General features: G+C 41.6%; 1 protein-coding gene across 4 annotated transcripts in view; it reads left to right on the forward strand.

Annotated features, from left to right (window-relative positions):
* Positions 1 to 13,679, forward strand: part of RALBP1 (ralA binding protein 1) — a 35,788-nt gene extending 22,109 nt beyond the window's left edge. For 3 of the 4 annotated variants that reach the window (XM_064443001.1, XM_064443002.1, XM_064443003.1), the window contains exons 3-10: positions 3,895 to 4,353; positions 6,172 to 6,521; positions 7,914 to 8,075; positions 8,554 to 8,685; positions 9,959 to 10,066; positions 10,859 to 10,980; positions 11,439 to 11,562; positions 11,845 to 13,679. In XM_064443001.1, coding sequence (XP_064299071.1) covers positions 3,895 to 4,353; positions 6,172 to 6,521; positions 7,914 to 8,075; positions 8,554 to 8,685; positions 9,959 to 10,066; positions 10,859 to 10,980; positions 11,439 to 11,562; positions 11,845 to 12,108 — 1,721 coding nt within the window. In that variant the 3' untranslated portion in view covers positions 12,109 to 13,679. Of the gene's footprint in view, positions 1 to 3,521; positions 3,617 to 3,894; positions 4,354 to 6,171; positions 6,522 to 7,913; positions 8,076 to 8,553; positions 8,686 to 9,958; positions 10,067 to 10,858; positions 10,981 to 11,438; positions 11,563 to 11,844 lie in introns of all 4 variants that reach the window. The other variant, XM_064443004.1, reaches the window with a different exon arrangement.
* Positions 13,680 to 14,625: the final 946 nt, after the last annotated feature.

A 14,625-nucleotide genomic window follows, 5' to 3' on the forward strand; every position in this document is an offset into this window, starting at 1 on the left:
TGGAAAATTGGTTGAATTGTAAACTATCTTGTGAAAGGATAGTAGTATCGTTGGTATGAACTTTTCTGAAATTTTCAGGAAATATTTTTGCAGACTAAATCCCTAACGTGTTGGGCTGGGGTCCTATATGTTCTTTTGGGCTGTAAATGAGGGGTGAAATAATCCTCTGTTAACTGGGGACCTGCTCCGAACAATCTTTGGTCCAAGTTGGGTGTTAACCTTTATCATCTACAGAATAAGAAGTTACTAGAATTTTCTACCCGTGATAAACATCAGAGGCTCTTCATATTGATAGAGTTAGAACTGTTGTTTATCTTTCTGTGTTGCTGCATCCTATTCTGACAAATTACTGTGTATGTCTATATACCACTGTGTATTTGTTTAGCAAAGTACCATTTGCAAACAGTTTAAATATTTTAAGTCAGAATAAAGTAAGGCAAACTTCATATTTCAACTTTGCTCTCCTTGCGTAGTGCTGTGCAGTAGTCTTGAATGCAGAATCTATTTGGGAGTGCTGTGCTCACATCAGTGAGTTGAATCTATTGAAAGCAAACTGATCTAAGTGGAAGCTGGATAGTAAGTGTTGGTAGTATCTGTACATTTGAAGTTTCTATTAATAATAACAATACATCTTGTAGGTGAGGAAAGGAACTAGAAGCCATCTACCCAAGCTCATTATGCATCTGTTTGTGTCTTACTGTTTTATTTAGAAATTGTATACAAGTTGATGGCAACCCCTCTGACAAATTGAAATTAGGTAACTAATCCTAGCATTGCACGTCAGTCTGTATAGTCAGATTTGACCTACTAATTCTTCCGTACGTAAAAGGGATCTGTGTTTTCTTTCAGCGAATTAATTACAGCTGTATGCAGATTTCCCCAGGGAGCCGAAAATCAGATGTAGAGGTATAAATGACTTAAAACCTCATCAGAGACCTGATGCACAAAAATGTGTCTTGTGGTACGTTTGATAAGTGGCAGTTCTGTATAATGCGGCCCTTTATGTTAACAATAAATACTGTATCATGAATTTATAGCTTCATTGTAAGAGTGCAGGAGAAGTATTTGCAAGCATACAGGCGATAGAAACAGCACCCTCACTGCATTACAAAGCTTTCAAGCCTGTAAGTTAGAATTTTCCAGAGTAACACTGGAATTTATTTTATTATTATTTTTAAAAGAGGTTTTCATAATGTTCAGTAAGATAAGGGCTGTACTTGCAGCGTCACATTTAAAATAACTGCAGTGGAAGCATGCTTGCGGAAGGTCTAATGAAGCCGGAGCAAGGAACTGGCAGATAGTCCAGTTGTTATGCCGGTGGAATTGGGGTATTTATTAACTTAGTACTGGTCTGGTGCAGAAAAATGTCATTGACATACATTAGAGTGATGGGAAAATGCAGACTATTAGTACTAGAAGTCTTGAGGAAACAGTGAACAGAAATACCAGTCTCCTAACAGTAGGCAATACTTCTTTCCATGTTTAAAATTACCTGATTTGTCAAGAGCTTTCAATAATTTTTCTTCTGTGTAAATTTAGGTTGTTTATGTTTCAGTGTATTTTATTACCAGAAGTACGGTAAAGAAAATTGGGCTACTCTGAAAGACATACAAACCCCCTCTCGGTATGGGTAGGAGATTCTCTGTGATTCTGTAACTAGTATATATTTCTAAACTTTGTTGACTTACATTACTGTGACAAATTAAAACAGGCTGGTCTAGTATTTCACTTGCTCCTTCACGTCTTCTCATGAAGTCAAGAAATACCAGTTTCAGTAGTGTGCTATTGCTGGTGTTACATTACTACAGGTCTAGAAAAGCACCAAGGTTTGTGTTGCAACATGGAATGTTGAGACATGTAAGGCGGGTGCTCTGCTGGTGACACCTACCTCGAAGCTTGGGTCCCTGGTGCTGACCCACAGTATGTGCTGACGCTGTTCCTAGCGCGTGTGGGAACCCTGCGTTGTTCGACTAGGAGCTGTTACAGCTACCCAGCAGGAAGGACTGAGGGCAGATTGTTCTGGGCTCTGTCTGGTGAAGATCTGGCTTTCTGTTTGGAAATCACACCTGTCAACCCCATCTTGAAACTCCATGCCTGCCAGCCCCATCTCATTCCCACACATGTGCTCCTCTTGTGTCCCATAGCTGGTGCATCAGCAGTTCTTTCTGTATCGGAGTGAGATCTGAGTCCTTAGCTTATGGGCTACAGCTTTCCTTACTCATTTCTGGTTTTATTTTACAAAAAGAGTGAATGATGGTATAGCCAGTAAACTGGGAGGATGAGACCTGGTTGCTAGTTGTCCTCTGTTTAACATTTACATTTTCGTATTAAAATTCACTTGGATAGGAACAGTGCTACAGTCTTCTATGGAAGTGCCTGTTTAGTAGTCCTAGGGAAGGGTCCAGGATGGAAAGGGTGAGCTGGTCAAACAATTGTAATTATTTTATGGCAGTTCCAAGTTTTAATACAGTTCTTGTATTTATTTGACTATCAAAAGCTACCTTCTACAGCGCAGCCAAGGAGGCTTCAAAATACAGACAGCTCCTTGGATGTGCTGAAACAATGCTGAGAAACTCTGCAGCTTAGTATAGTGTAGAATTGGAAGAAGAAAAGACTGAAATGCCCCCTGGTTCTTTTGCATAAGACCTTTCACCTGTCAAAATCACAGCCTATAATCTCATCCGTGATGCTCTCTCATAATCTCAGGGGGTAATCTTCCGCCACCCAAAATTATTCACACAGGAAGAGCACTTGGCTGTCGGTGTGCTTCCTCGCTTGGGCAGAGGCACTGCCTGTGGGTAGTGGAAGAGCCTCAAAGGATCTGTATAACGGGGGCTTCACGTTGAAGCAAGAGCCCGCTGCCGTGGGGGACCTGGCTGGTGCAAATGGCATGTAAAATGTCTGCTTTGTTGACCAGGTTTCAGGCGTACTTTTCTTTTATGGGGTACTGCGTATGTAAAATCACAATTAATCGACTTGCAAGTTCTGTTGGTTTGTACACTGTTGGGTTTGGCTGTGGGCTGGTTCTTTGTTGGACTTTTTTTCTGTAATCCACCTTCAAAGATTTCCTTGTTCTTGCCTGAAGGATAGGCAGGGTTAGCCGCAGAGGCGTAGCTAGTAAAAGCACTGGTGCATGTTTTAGACGGCACTTGGTGTTCTGCTGCTGAACCAGTGTACTTTGCCCATGGACTTGTCTGAAGCTCTTGCATGTGCTTTTTAAGGCAAATACGCAACCTCATTGACAGGTATTGTCTAGTGTTACTGGGATTATTTTATTCGTCTAGTGGGAAAGTAAACGTGCTTGGGTTTTGGTGGGGTTTTTTGTTGTTTTTTATTATTTTTGGTATTTTATATGAGGCTGAAACTTTAACTTCATACTTATCTAAAAATTCATAATACTCTGGAAAGGGATCAGGGACTTAAATGGCTGAAGTTCAGTTTGTTCTTAATAGAAGTTTATTAGACTTAATGTGTATGTAGCAGATGATCCTTAACAGTAACTCTTATACTGTTGATTACAGGAACATAGAGAAGTTGCCAGACAGTTGTTTTTATTTTGCATTTCCTTGACTATTAGATGGGAAACTAGCCCATAAGATGGACATTGCCATTATGAGTAAGTATGTGAAGTATTAATTGTTTAGATTGTTCAGGAACTGTGTGGCTTCTCTTTGATGTGTTTATGCAACCTTGATTTAATCCTTGTCCACTTAATTGTGTAACAACTAAAGACAACCTTCTGAAGAGTCAGGCAGGCACTATTTTTTAATTCACGTTGCTGCTTCTCTCTCCTCCTTACATATTACTTCTTGTTCTCTCCCTGTTATAATATGCTGTCTAGAAACTAAACAGATTTACAGCTGTCCTCTTGCCTTCTCCTCCTTTGCCTAATAGCGGAAGGTTATGCGGCATTTCAAGAGGACAGTTCCGGTGATGAAGCTGAAAGTCCTTCAAAGTTGAAGCGGTCCAAGGGAATACATGTCTTCAAGAAACCCAGCTTTTCCAAAAAGAAGGAAAAGGATTTTAAAATAAAAGAGAAACCCAAAGATGAAAAACACAAGGAAGACAAACACAAGGAAGACAAACATAAAGAGAAGAAGTCAAAAGACTTAACTGCAGCAGATGTTGTAAAACAGTGGAAAGAGAAGAAGAAAAAGAAAAAGCCAATTCAGGAGACAGAGATACCTCAAGTGGATGTTCCAAGTCACAGGCCCGTGTTTGGCATTCCTTTGTCTGATGCGGTAGACAGGACCATGATGTATGATGGCATCCGCCTGCCAGCAGTTTTCCGTGAATGTATAGATTACGTAGAGAAGTATGGCATGAAATGTGAAGGCATCTACAGAGTTTCAGGTACTCTGGGCACACTGACGTGCAGGTTTCTAAGGTCTTTACTTGCAATTTTCTTACTATTTTACTGTTTTCAACACCTAGAACTCTGTTTATAGCTGCATGAATTTTAATTATCCAAAAGATAATCAGGTAGCTAAAGTTAAGCAAACCCGTAGGTCTGAAGTACCAGAAAAGTTGCTAATACGGTGGTGCTGCTTAGTGGCAGTAAAAATACACTTGTTTTGGCCTTTTGCGATAAGATGGGAACGATGAATAAAATGTGCTGGTGTGGCCAGCTTGTTTTTACTTCTGCATTGGAGATACAGTACTAGGTGATTGCAAAAACAAAGATGAGATATAACCATTTTATTACTTAAGCTTCCCACTAATTGTTTTTTCCAGCTACTTTCAGTGCGTGATTTTTTTTTTTGTAAAAAACTTCTTTTCTTTGAGTAAATACCCTAATAAGCAGAAAATACACTTTCACTATTTAAGCTTAGCAACAGCAGGCTAATTAACCGTGGTAGTTGCATAACATAAATGAAATAGCTGGTTTAGTCCCGTTAAACAAAACAGTCCCTGTATTTGTGAACTGTATCTGCAATATCACTCGTGTCAGTACTTCTGCGGGTATGTTTAAGGGAGCAAGAACAAGTGAGAAAAGGAATTGGAGGAAAAGTATTTGAAACAAGTTGCCTAGCACTGTGTAAAACAGTAATCAAACGATTTTAAATGCTTCATTACGCGGTTTTCATGCTGTCGATCTGCATGGTATTTGGTAGGCATGCATAGATACCACGGCAGCTTAAGCACTTTCTTTGTCTTGCCTACTAGAACATTCTGGTTGCATGTTTTTTCAAGACATGATGTGTTGAGAGTTTTCACAGAAGGTGTGTTTTCCGTAAATCATTTTTGATGTTTGTACTTTCTAGGTGTTCTCCAGTACAATAGCACCCTCTTGTGTGTATAAGATTGTTTAAATTGAGAGCTCAGAGAGACAGTTGCAGAGGCTTAACAACCTACGAGCCGTTTTGATGACCAACTTACTTGGACGTGAAACTGAGTATATTTTACCTGGCATTTACCATGGGCTGAGTGCACCCAGTTTCGCTTATTGCGTGTGAGCCAAGCCATGGCAGCGCATTAAGTTGGTGTGACTCAAGTGGGCGTTTGAGCTTTAAGAATGAAATTTCCCCAAGTTTGGGAAGATTGGAATGTCGCTGAGTTATAAAAACACCTTACAGAAAGTCTTGGCTGGGTTGAATAATTATGGGAATGCACTTTTATTCATGCAGTGCCTCAAATCAAGAATCCTGTGTGAGATTCCTCTGCTGAGGAGGGCCAGCTGGAAATCTGGAAACTAAAAAGTGTGGGTTTTGTTTTGACAGAAGAAAGCTGTTATAGGTAGAACTTGTTGCACAATATTTGAGTTGATAACATATTTGCTGCTTGGCTTAGGGCTGTGTAACTGAACAGCCTGAAAGACACTGAATGCAAATGCACAATTGATCTTATGCTCCCCTACCCTCCCTCACCCTGTTTTATGTTCCTTGACGCGAGGGAATGCTGGCGCCAGTTCTGATTCAGAGCTTCAGCCGTGCTGTGGTTTTGCTTCACAGTAGTAGGCAGTGCTTTTAGAAGCAGTGATCAGTGATCACATAATTTTGAGTCACAATTTTAACTTTGTTACATGTGGATAACTTTCAAAAGGTATCCCTTAATTAACATAAGTTATAAGGAGAGGTGAAATAAATGCATCTAAAAAAAATAAGTTTAAATATCACTATTACATGTTTACAGTTGAAGACTTCTCTTAATTCTTGATCTAAATATTTTAAGGAATAAAATCAAAAGTTGATGAGCTAAAAGCAGCCTACGATCGAGAAGAATCTCCCAACTTGGAAGAGTACGAGCCCAATACGGTAGCCAGCTTGCTGAAGCAGTACCTACGAGAACTGCCTGAAAATTTGCTTACCAAAGAGCTAATGCCCCGCTTTGAAGATGCTTGTGGAAAGAGCTCAGAAGCTGAGAAAGTCCAGGAGTGCCAGAGGTTGCTGAAGGAGTTGCCCGAGTGTAACCATCTCCTCATTTCTTGGCTGATCGTGCATATGGACCATGTTATTGCAAAGGAACTGGAAACAAAAATGAACATCCAGAACATTTCTATAGTGCTCAGCCCTACTGTCCAGGTACGTGCACCACACAGCACGAGTCAGAGCAGAACTTCAGCCTGAGAAGGACTTCTTTGTAGGGATTCTCTTGCAGGTGGGAATCGGGTATTGTCTGATACAGTTAAGCTAAACTACAGCTTCTCTTTATACCTCGGGAACCTAAAATGCTGGGAAAGGGTGGGGAACAAGACTTTCCGAGTGTGAGCTTGCATAGTACGGGTCTGATATTTGGGTTATTATGAGAGTATTACAAAGACTGCTGTCAGGGCTTTAATTCCATTGTGAACAGAAGTAGTTTAATGTTGAATTCATCCAGTAATTCCTGCAGATACACGATTTCTGTGGGGTTGTGACAACTAAATTGTTGCTTAATTTTAATATCAAGCCCAGGAACCCTTCCTGCAAATAGATCTTCCTGGTGCAGTAAGGACTTGGGTATAATGGCTTTGGTGTCTGCAGTCAAATTGCTGGGGAAAACAACTGACTTGGTTTTCCAGTAAGATTAATTCCTTAATAAACACCTTGGAAGTATTCAATTTAGAATACAACTCAGAATTAGTCCTGTGCCTCGTGGAAATGTGGCATTATTGGGTGTGGGTCTTCTAGAAGAAAACCCACACTTCAGAAGAGCTTGACTTTATAATTAGGTGGAGGCCCAGTAGCAGAAGGGCTGGCTGTTGTTCTGGCTATTTTGCTGTGCCAGGCACTTTTTAGCTAACAAAGGAAGTAACAATTAATGTAAATCAATGCAGGCCCAATCCTGTTTTGTTGTTAAGTAGATTTCAGCAATTAAAATGTGGGTGGTGACAGAACTTCAATCTTTCTTTCAGGATAAATTTTTGAATTTTAATGGAAGATACAGTATCAAAATAAACACTTGCTTCTGTCTCATGTTAAAAGAAGGAATACAGTAGCAGCTGCTTTCAAACTACTTTTTCTACTATATTAAATCATCTGAGAGAGAAGTTGTAGAGAATACAGGCTGGGGAAGGGGAGAAAAGGTAGCCAGCAGCCAGCCATAGTGCAGTATGGTCGGTGTTCCCTCTTACCTACTGCTATCGCTACCTTTACCGGAGTAAAAAGAAAGATTTAATACATTTCTGAATCTACTGGTGATTGGAACAATGGTGGTAGGTTAAGGCATGTGAAAATTCTGAGTTTAGCGTGAAAATGCCTCGGATACCCAGGTAAGAGAGGCAGTGAGGCGAGTCCTTGAGGGCAGCGCTGAGTCATTTAAAGTACCGTTTTTAATCCAGATTTTAATCTCTTAGGACAAACTAACACGACTACGACTCACAAAAAGGCATACTAAAGGCTGTCCTGTTTCTGGAGGAGGATACTGTGTTTCACAGATAGAGATCATGTGAATAAATCATCTTAACCCGTATTTTGTCTCTCCTTTCCTTGCAGATCAGCAACCGTGTCCTGTATGTATTTTTTACACACGTTCAAGAGTTCTTTGGGAATGTGACCCTAAAGCAGGTGACAAAACCTCTTCGCTGGTCAAATATGGCGACAATGCCGGCGCTTCCAGAAACACAAGACAGCATCAAAGAAGAAATCAGGCGACAGGTTGGCAGTTACTTTGGTGTTTTTCTGTTTATCTCTGCCCTGGCTTTTTACTACACATTTGGTAGTAAATCATCATAGGCTTGTAACATCCTCTTCAGTTGTATCACAATTGTCCTGTCACTGGACACCACTGGAAAGAGGTGGGTGATAATCCCGCCCATTTCACGCGTGGAAAGTTTCTACGGTCGTGCAGTGACCGTAGCCATGCCTTCTGTGGATTGCTTTGCTAAGTAGTTCAGTACTTTTGTGGTGGGAGGCAGGTTGGGAGAGCATGCTGAAGAGCAACATTAAAGAAACCACACACTTTAACTAGTTCTAGATCACGGGCTGAAAGTATGTTAACGCTTGGTGTTGGTCGACATGCCAGGCTCTGAAAGCCTCAACTCCAGGCCTGTTGCCACGAAGCTAAAGATTCTTCTTTTCAGTCTGCCCTGCTATGATATATTAAAGACGCTAATTTCTTTGGCAATATTTCTAGGAGTTCCTACTGAACTGTTTACACAGAGACTTGCAGGCAGGGATAAAAGACTTATCCAAAGAAGAGAGACTCTGGGAAGTGCAAAGAATTTTAACAGCGCTTAAGAGGAAACTAAGAGAAGCTAAGAGACAGGTGGGTACCTTTTCTGTTTATTGGCCAAACATGTCAATCATGGATGAATCTTATGTGGGGTGTTCTTAACTATGGCAGTTCTTCCTAAAGTTTCATGACTAGTGGGTTTTTTCACTATTTACCTGTTTCTTGGGGAGCATCGTTCAGCCTTATTGTTTAATCTTATAGTTGAAAATACCATAAATACGCGGTGGGTCTGCAACCGTGGACTGGGGGGTTCTTGTGCCATTCAGAGGCTGTGACAGGTGTAGAGGGTCAGTGTTCTCTGGGTTATAAGTCAGATTTAGAAGGGATGGGGGGCACTGAGGAATTTTATTATGAATTCCTGTCTGTGCATTCAAGTTCTCATTCTGCTCTGTGAGTTTTAGCCTGGAAACCCTAATGAGAGACATAAAAGCTACTTTCTAGAATCAGCTTTGCATAACTTCTGGTATTATTTTAAGTAACTCCAGTTACAGAGCTCTGAAAGCATGAGAATGGAAATGCATTTTTAGGGAAAATCGGGCAATTAATGAGTTCATTCGTAGAGCTGTGGCAACGGGAAATGCTTCAGTTTTGCTCTTCCATGTGTTTCTGAGATACGTTTAGAGAGAGAGACAGACGGATGGGGGACGGGGTGTAGATATTTAACAGTGCTTTGAACGCTTCTGTGGGTTCAGTAGGAAAAGGATCATTTGACCACTACTTTTTTGAAGTTTAGGCTGTTACGCTTCTACCCAGGATGGTGGTCTCTGGGTGGAGAGCTTTATTCTTACCATTCAGGCAGCTTGGAACAAAGTATCTGAGCATCCCCCCATTTGTGACAATGCAAAGGCACCCAGGCAGATCAAACCACATTTCAATCTTTTTACTGTAGATTATTTCACCTTGACTTCATGTGGCTGAGGAGCAATTTTCTGGTTAGCTGGCTCTCCCTGGGGACAGCAAGATTTCACACCCCTTCTCAGCTGGGTTGGGTTGGGTTTTGTTGTGGTTTTTGCTTGGGTGATTTGTGTTTGGGGGTTTTCTTTTGTGGTTTTGTTTGGTTTTTTTTTTTTGTAAAAAGTATTACTAAAAACTCGGTGTTTGACAGGGCACATATTTGTTACATGCTTAAAACAGCGTGTCCTGGAATACCAAGAAGAATTACTGGAACACTCCAGGTTAACAAACTTCAGAAGCTTTTATGGTGATTCTAAATCTGGAAAATTATACATCAAAACCCCTATTTTTTACAGCAAATAGAGTGTCTGGGGAAGCTGTCCTTCCACAAGTTGTTCTCTTTCTCTGGCAGGAGTGTGAAACAAAGATTGCACAAGAAATTGCTAGCCTTTCAAAGGAGGATGTCTCCAAAGAAGAAATGAATGAGAACGAAGAAGTTATAAATATTCTGCTTTCACAGGTAGGTGGCAGGCACTTACCTGTTTGTCTGCTGGCATTTTCTTGTTCCCTATCTTTCAGAAATAGTAAAAACTCTGCTGTTCCTTCTAATGCAATGAGAAATTGAAAGCTTAAAAGGGTCTCTCTGTCGATTAAGATACAAGGCTTTGTTTTCATGGCAAAAAAAGTAGGGAAGGAATGCTGGCTGCAGGAGTGAACCCAAAACTGAGCAGACTCTTGTTAGCAGCAGAAAGGAGATGCTGTGCAGCAGTAACAGCAAAAAGTAGCCTTAAAAAAAAGTGTTGTTAATGTACTTAGAAAGCACTTCCCAATCTAACCAGTTTTAATTCCGCTAACTGCTTTCCCACTGATCAAAGGAGGTGAGGCAACTCTTCTGGCTTTTCTGCCTTCCTTTGATCTTCCATCTGCTGTACTTTCCTCCTTACATTCACCTTCTAAGATGTATTTTACAATTCAGTTTTTCCAGTTATTTTACGGGTTATCCAGAACTTTCTGCTGCTATTTGAGGAACGAGGCAGCCAAACACGCCAGGATTTGGTGTGTCATCTCCACAACTATTCAGTACAGCGATTGTCTTGAGGATTCAGAACAGACATTGTTGGTTTTGAACTTATATTTGCTTTGAGGCCTTGATGAATCAGAGCTCAGAGGCGTGCTAACCGCTTCTGCTGAAAGCATTTCAGAGAACGGCATCATCCCATCACTTCCCAGGGCACGCTTACCGTATGTTCCTTAGCACATTTATGTCCTTGACTTTAGTCAAGGCTTTAAGTGAACTAATTGGTGATTGCAGGAGAACGAGATTTTAACAGAACAAGAAGAACTGTTGGCCATGGAGCAGTTTCTGCGGAGACAGATTGCCTCGGAGAAGGAAGAAATAGATCGCCTTCGAGCAGAAATAGCTGAAATACAAAGGTAAAAGGGAGACTGCTTACATCAGATCTCCCACCGGGGGAGAGAGCGATCTTTGGTTATGTATATACATATATATATACACACAGACACATATGCTCTCTTTGAGTACATATATGCTTTTCTGAAACAGTGCTCCAAACTACACTTAAAGCTTACCCTGTGAACATGACATGTGAAAGCCTCTTCTTTTTATTGAAATCTCAGCACTTTCGGACCTTTCAGGGTATTTTCTGTTAGTATTACGATGGAATTACGATCCAAAGGAAGCAAAATCCCGTGCACTAAAATAATCCTTCTAGGAAGTCACTGGTTTATTAAATTCAGCTTTGAAAGGAAATTGATTTTGCTTTTAAAACCCTTGCAGATGATTCAGTAGCCATTAGTTAACTCTTTATGCTGCTGCTGGTCTGGCAAACTTGAGGAAGTGTTTACATGTGCGTTTGTCGTGGCTCTTTCAGTCGCCAGCAGCATGGCCGAAGTGAAACTGAGGAATATTCGTCTGAGAGTGAAAGTGAGAGTGAAGATGAGGAGGAACTGCAGGTCATTCTGGAAGATCTGCAGAGGCAGAATGAGGAACTGGAGGTAAGATTTGAGTCAGCATTAATTGGCACGCCGTAGCGGTTGCTTGATTTAGTCTGCGTAGAGAGGTTTGCGCATGTGCAGACTGGTGGGTTTGCATCTATTTTGCCTAGGCATGAGGCCCACGCGCTCTGGTTTTAAGTCACTGTTGTGTGCAAGTCCACGGTGCTGTCTGGGTTAGCAGCAAAGCTTCATTGTGCAGCGCTAACGCTGCCCCACACACACACTTGCTACAGCAATTCTTTGTCACAAGGAGCCCTGACGCTTGTTTTCCTTCCTTGAAAGATAAAGAACAATCACCTGAACCAAGCAATTCACGAGGAGCGAGAGGCCATCATAGAACTGCGAGTACAGCTTCGACTGCTGCAGCGAGCTAAATCGGAGCAGCAGGTGCAGGAAGAAGAGGAGCCAGAAAAGCGCGGGAGTGTTTGTCAGCCGCAGAGAGACACTGTCCTGGAGACAAAAGCAGCCAAAGAGCAGCCAAAAGCAAGCAAGGAGCAGCCAGTCAAGCCATCGCCAAGTAAAGACAGGAAAGAAACTCCCATTTGATCCGGCTCCTTGGATATGCATAAAATCAACTGAACTGTGCAAATTACTGTAATTTGAGTCACACTGCACAAATTATTGCTGGCTGTGTACATTCTGTAAAGAAACTTTTCTTTTAAGCCCTGGAGACTTTTGTCTCTAATACTTGTGGCTTCTGCTCATCAGACTCAGGTGAGTTTGGAGAGGCCAGAAGAGTTTTCCGGTTAGTATCAGATTATTTCAAGACTGGTTTCCTTCAGGTGATTTAAAATAATTCCGTAACGGTTTTATTTTAAACCAGAATCATTATTTACATTCATTGCAGCAGAATTGGAAGGTCTCATTTTCAGTAAATAAACAAAACCCCACCCACACTTACTAATGATTTGCCTTGTGAATCTGTTCATCCTCATTCACCATTATTTCTGCTTATTAAGCTAGTCACTTCTTGCTTGTGCCTTTGATACCTTTCTGATGCAGATTATATACATGGGAGCTTTAAATTTATTCTGGGTTGGCTGAAAAGTTGGGGGGCTGCGGGGTATCATGTTTACCTAACACGCCCTTAAGCTTCATTTTTGTTCTGAGATGTACTGAATAAATGTAAAAACTGGAGAGATGTTATTTATGTCCCTGTATGATGGAAATGTTCATCGAGAGCCGTTCATGTCCTTTAGCCATGTAGGTAACCCATTTACTCATTTAAAAACTGCCGCTGTCATACCTGTGTAAGACAGGCCGAGCTCACACTGCTGCCATATAGCCAAGGCCTTTCTTTGTCATCCATTTTAAATGTTTCAGTCCCTTGGAGGAAGCTGCTGACGGCCGCTTCAGGCAGCGGCAGGGATGGGTTATGTCACTTCCGCCAGCTCTGCCTGACCAAGCAATATAGCGTTTCCCCCTGCAGCACTGCAGGGCACCTGCGCTTTCCACTTAAGCCTGAAGAAGGGCACCGGGGGTTCAGCAGCCATAGCCTCATTTTTGCGGTGGTGCGTGAAAACCAACAGCCACCACCTGGGACTTGCTCTTGGTTTGCCTGGCTTATGGCTTCTGCCTGTCGAAAGCCTCCAGCCACACTGGCGTTTAAGGGCCATTTAATGTTCCAGATACACTCATGAGACTCATCCATCAGTTCACACATCAACAGCAAACTCCACAGAGTGCATATAGGCTATCTTATTTTTTAATCTGGATATTTATTTTCAGCACCTGTTGGATGTGGTTGTAGTCTTTATCTATTGCACTGTTGTGAATCATTGGCCATGATTTGATTTTGTACAAATAATGCTTTGATATGTTATAGAAAACAGCATAGTATTTTTTTAAAATTTGGGAAAAAAGTTTATAAACACAGAAAATGTGGTCATATGACAAATGTAAACTGAAGCATTCTCCCTTGCCTTCGTTACGTACATTTTATATTTGCTGGCAATATTTAAACTTTCTGTTTGTTTAATTCAATTCACACTAATTCCTATTGAACTGTCATGGATTTTTCTAATGTTCTTCAGACAAATCTCTTAATATTGGTTAACTTTTATTTTGTTAGGATTGTATTTATCAAGCAAATAAATTCAAACAGCCATTTGAAAGTAGTTTCTAATTTATCTACTTCATAACGCAAACGATACTTAGTCTTCCTGGGTAGCTGCCTGCAGTTGAGAAGTTTATATGACACATGGCTCCAGGTGCCTTCCTCGCTCTCCTCTGAAAGACCGCTGTCAGCAATTGGGTGTCATAGAGCTTCTGTAACTCAGCTGAAGATCAAGCTTAAAATCATTAATTTGATCAAATTAAAACTTTGCTTCTCTCTTACTATTCAGGGTTTCAGCTGTGAAGGTAAAAACCACCCTAGTTGTCGCATCGTTACTTCCAGCACAATCACAGGGTTTTCTCCTGCAACCTCACCCTGCACTTGAGGGTGTCACCACTGAAGTCTTAAATGGAGGTGGAATCGCTGCTCCTGCAGCAGTAGAGCAACTCTAACCAGAAATCTAGTTTCAAAATGCCTGAAAGATGTTTCTTTGAAATTTTCTCTCAACATTCTTTCAAATGGTATGGCCAACGATATTTACTGATAAAGCTGCTGTAAAGCCTGTAGTTTAAATCGCAAGTGCAGGTCAGCACAGGCCAACTCAAACACATTGACAGCCCCAGGGGCACCCTGGGTGAAACCAGCCCCTTGTGAGAGCTTGGGGGTGGCTGTGCCTCAGCCCCTCGCCGCTGCCCCAGCCCTGCCCAGGGCAGCTCTTCCTGTCCCCCGCATAACCTCCACAGCAGGGTTTGGCCGCCCCGAGGCCTGCGCTTGCGGTGAGACCGCCACCCTGGCAGCACTGCGCTCAAAGACTGCATGCAGCAGTTGCAAGTAATCTGATGAAAAAGCCAAAGCTAATTTCAAATAAAGTGGAAAGTAATTAAAACACAGAGCACTCTATAAGCTGCCTTCTCAATCTATCTGAAGTGCCTTCCAATGGCATCCGTGAGCCGCAGCGCTCAGGCGAGTGCCTCCCATGGCACCAACAATGCCTGCACAGCAGGCCC

Source organism: Phalacrocorax carbo, chromosome 2, assembly GCF_963921805.1.
Source record: "Phalacrocorax carbo chromosome 2, bPhaCar2.1, whole genome shotgun sequence".
Taxonomy (NCBI): domain Eukaryota; kingdom Metazoa; phylum Chordata; class Aves; order Suliformes; family Phalacrocoracidae; genus Phalacrocorax; species Phalacrocorax carbo.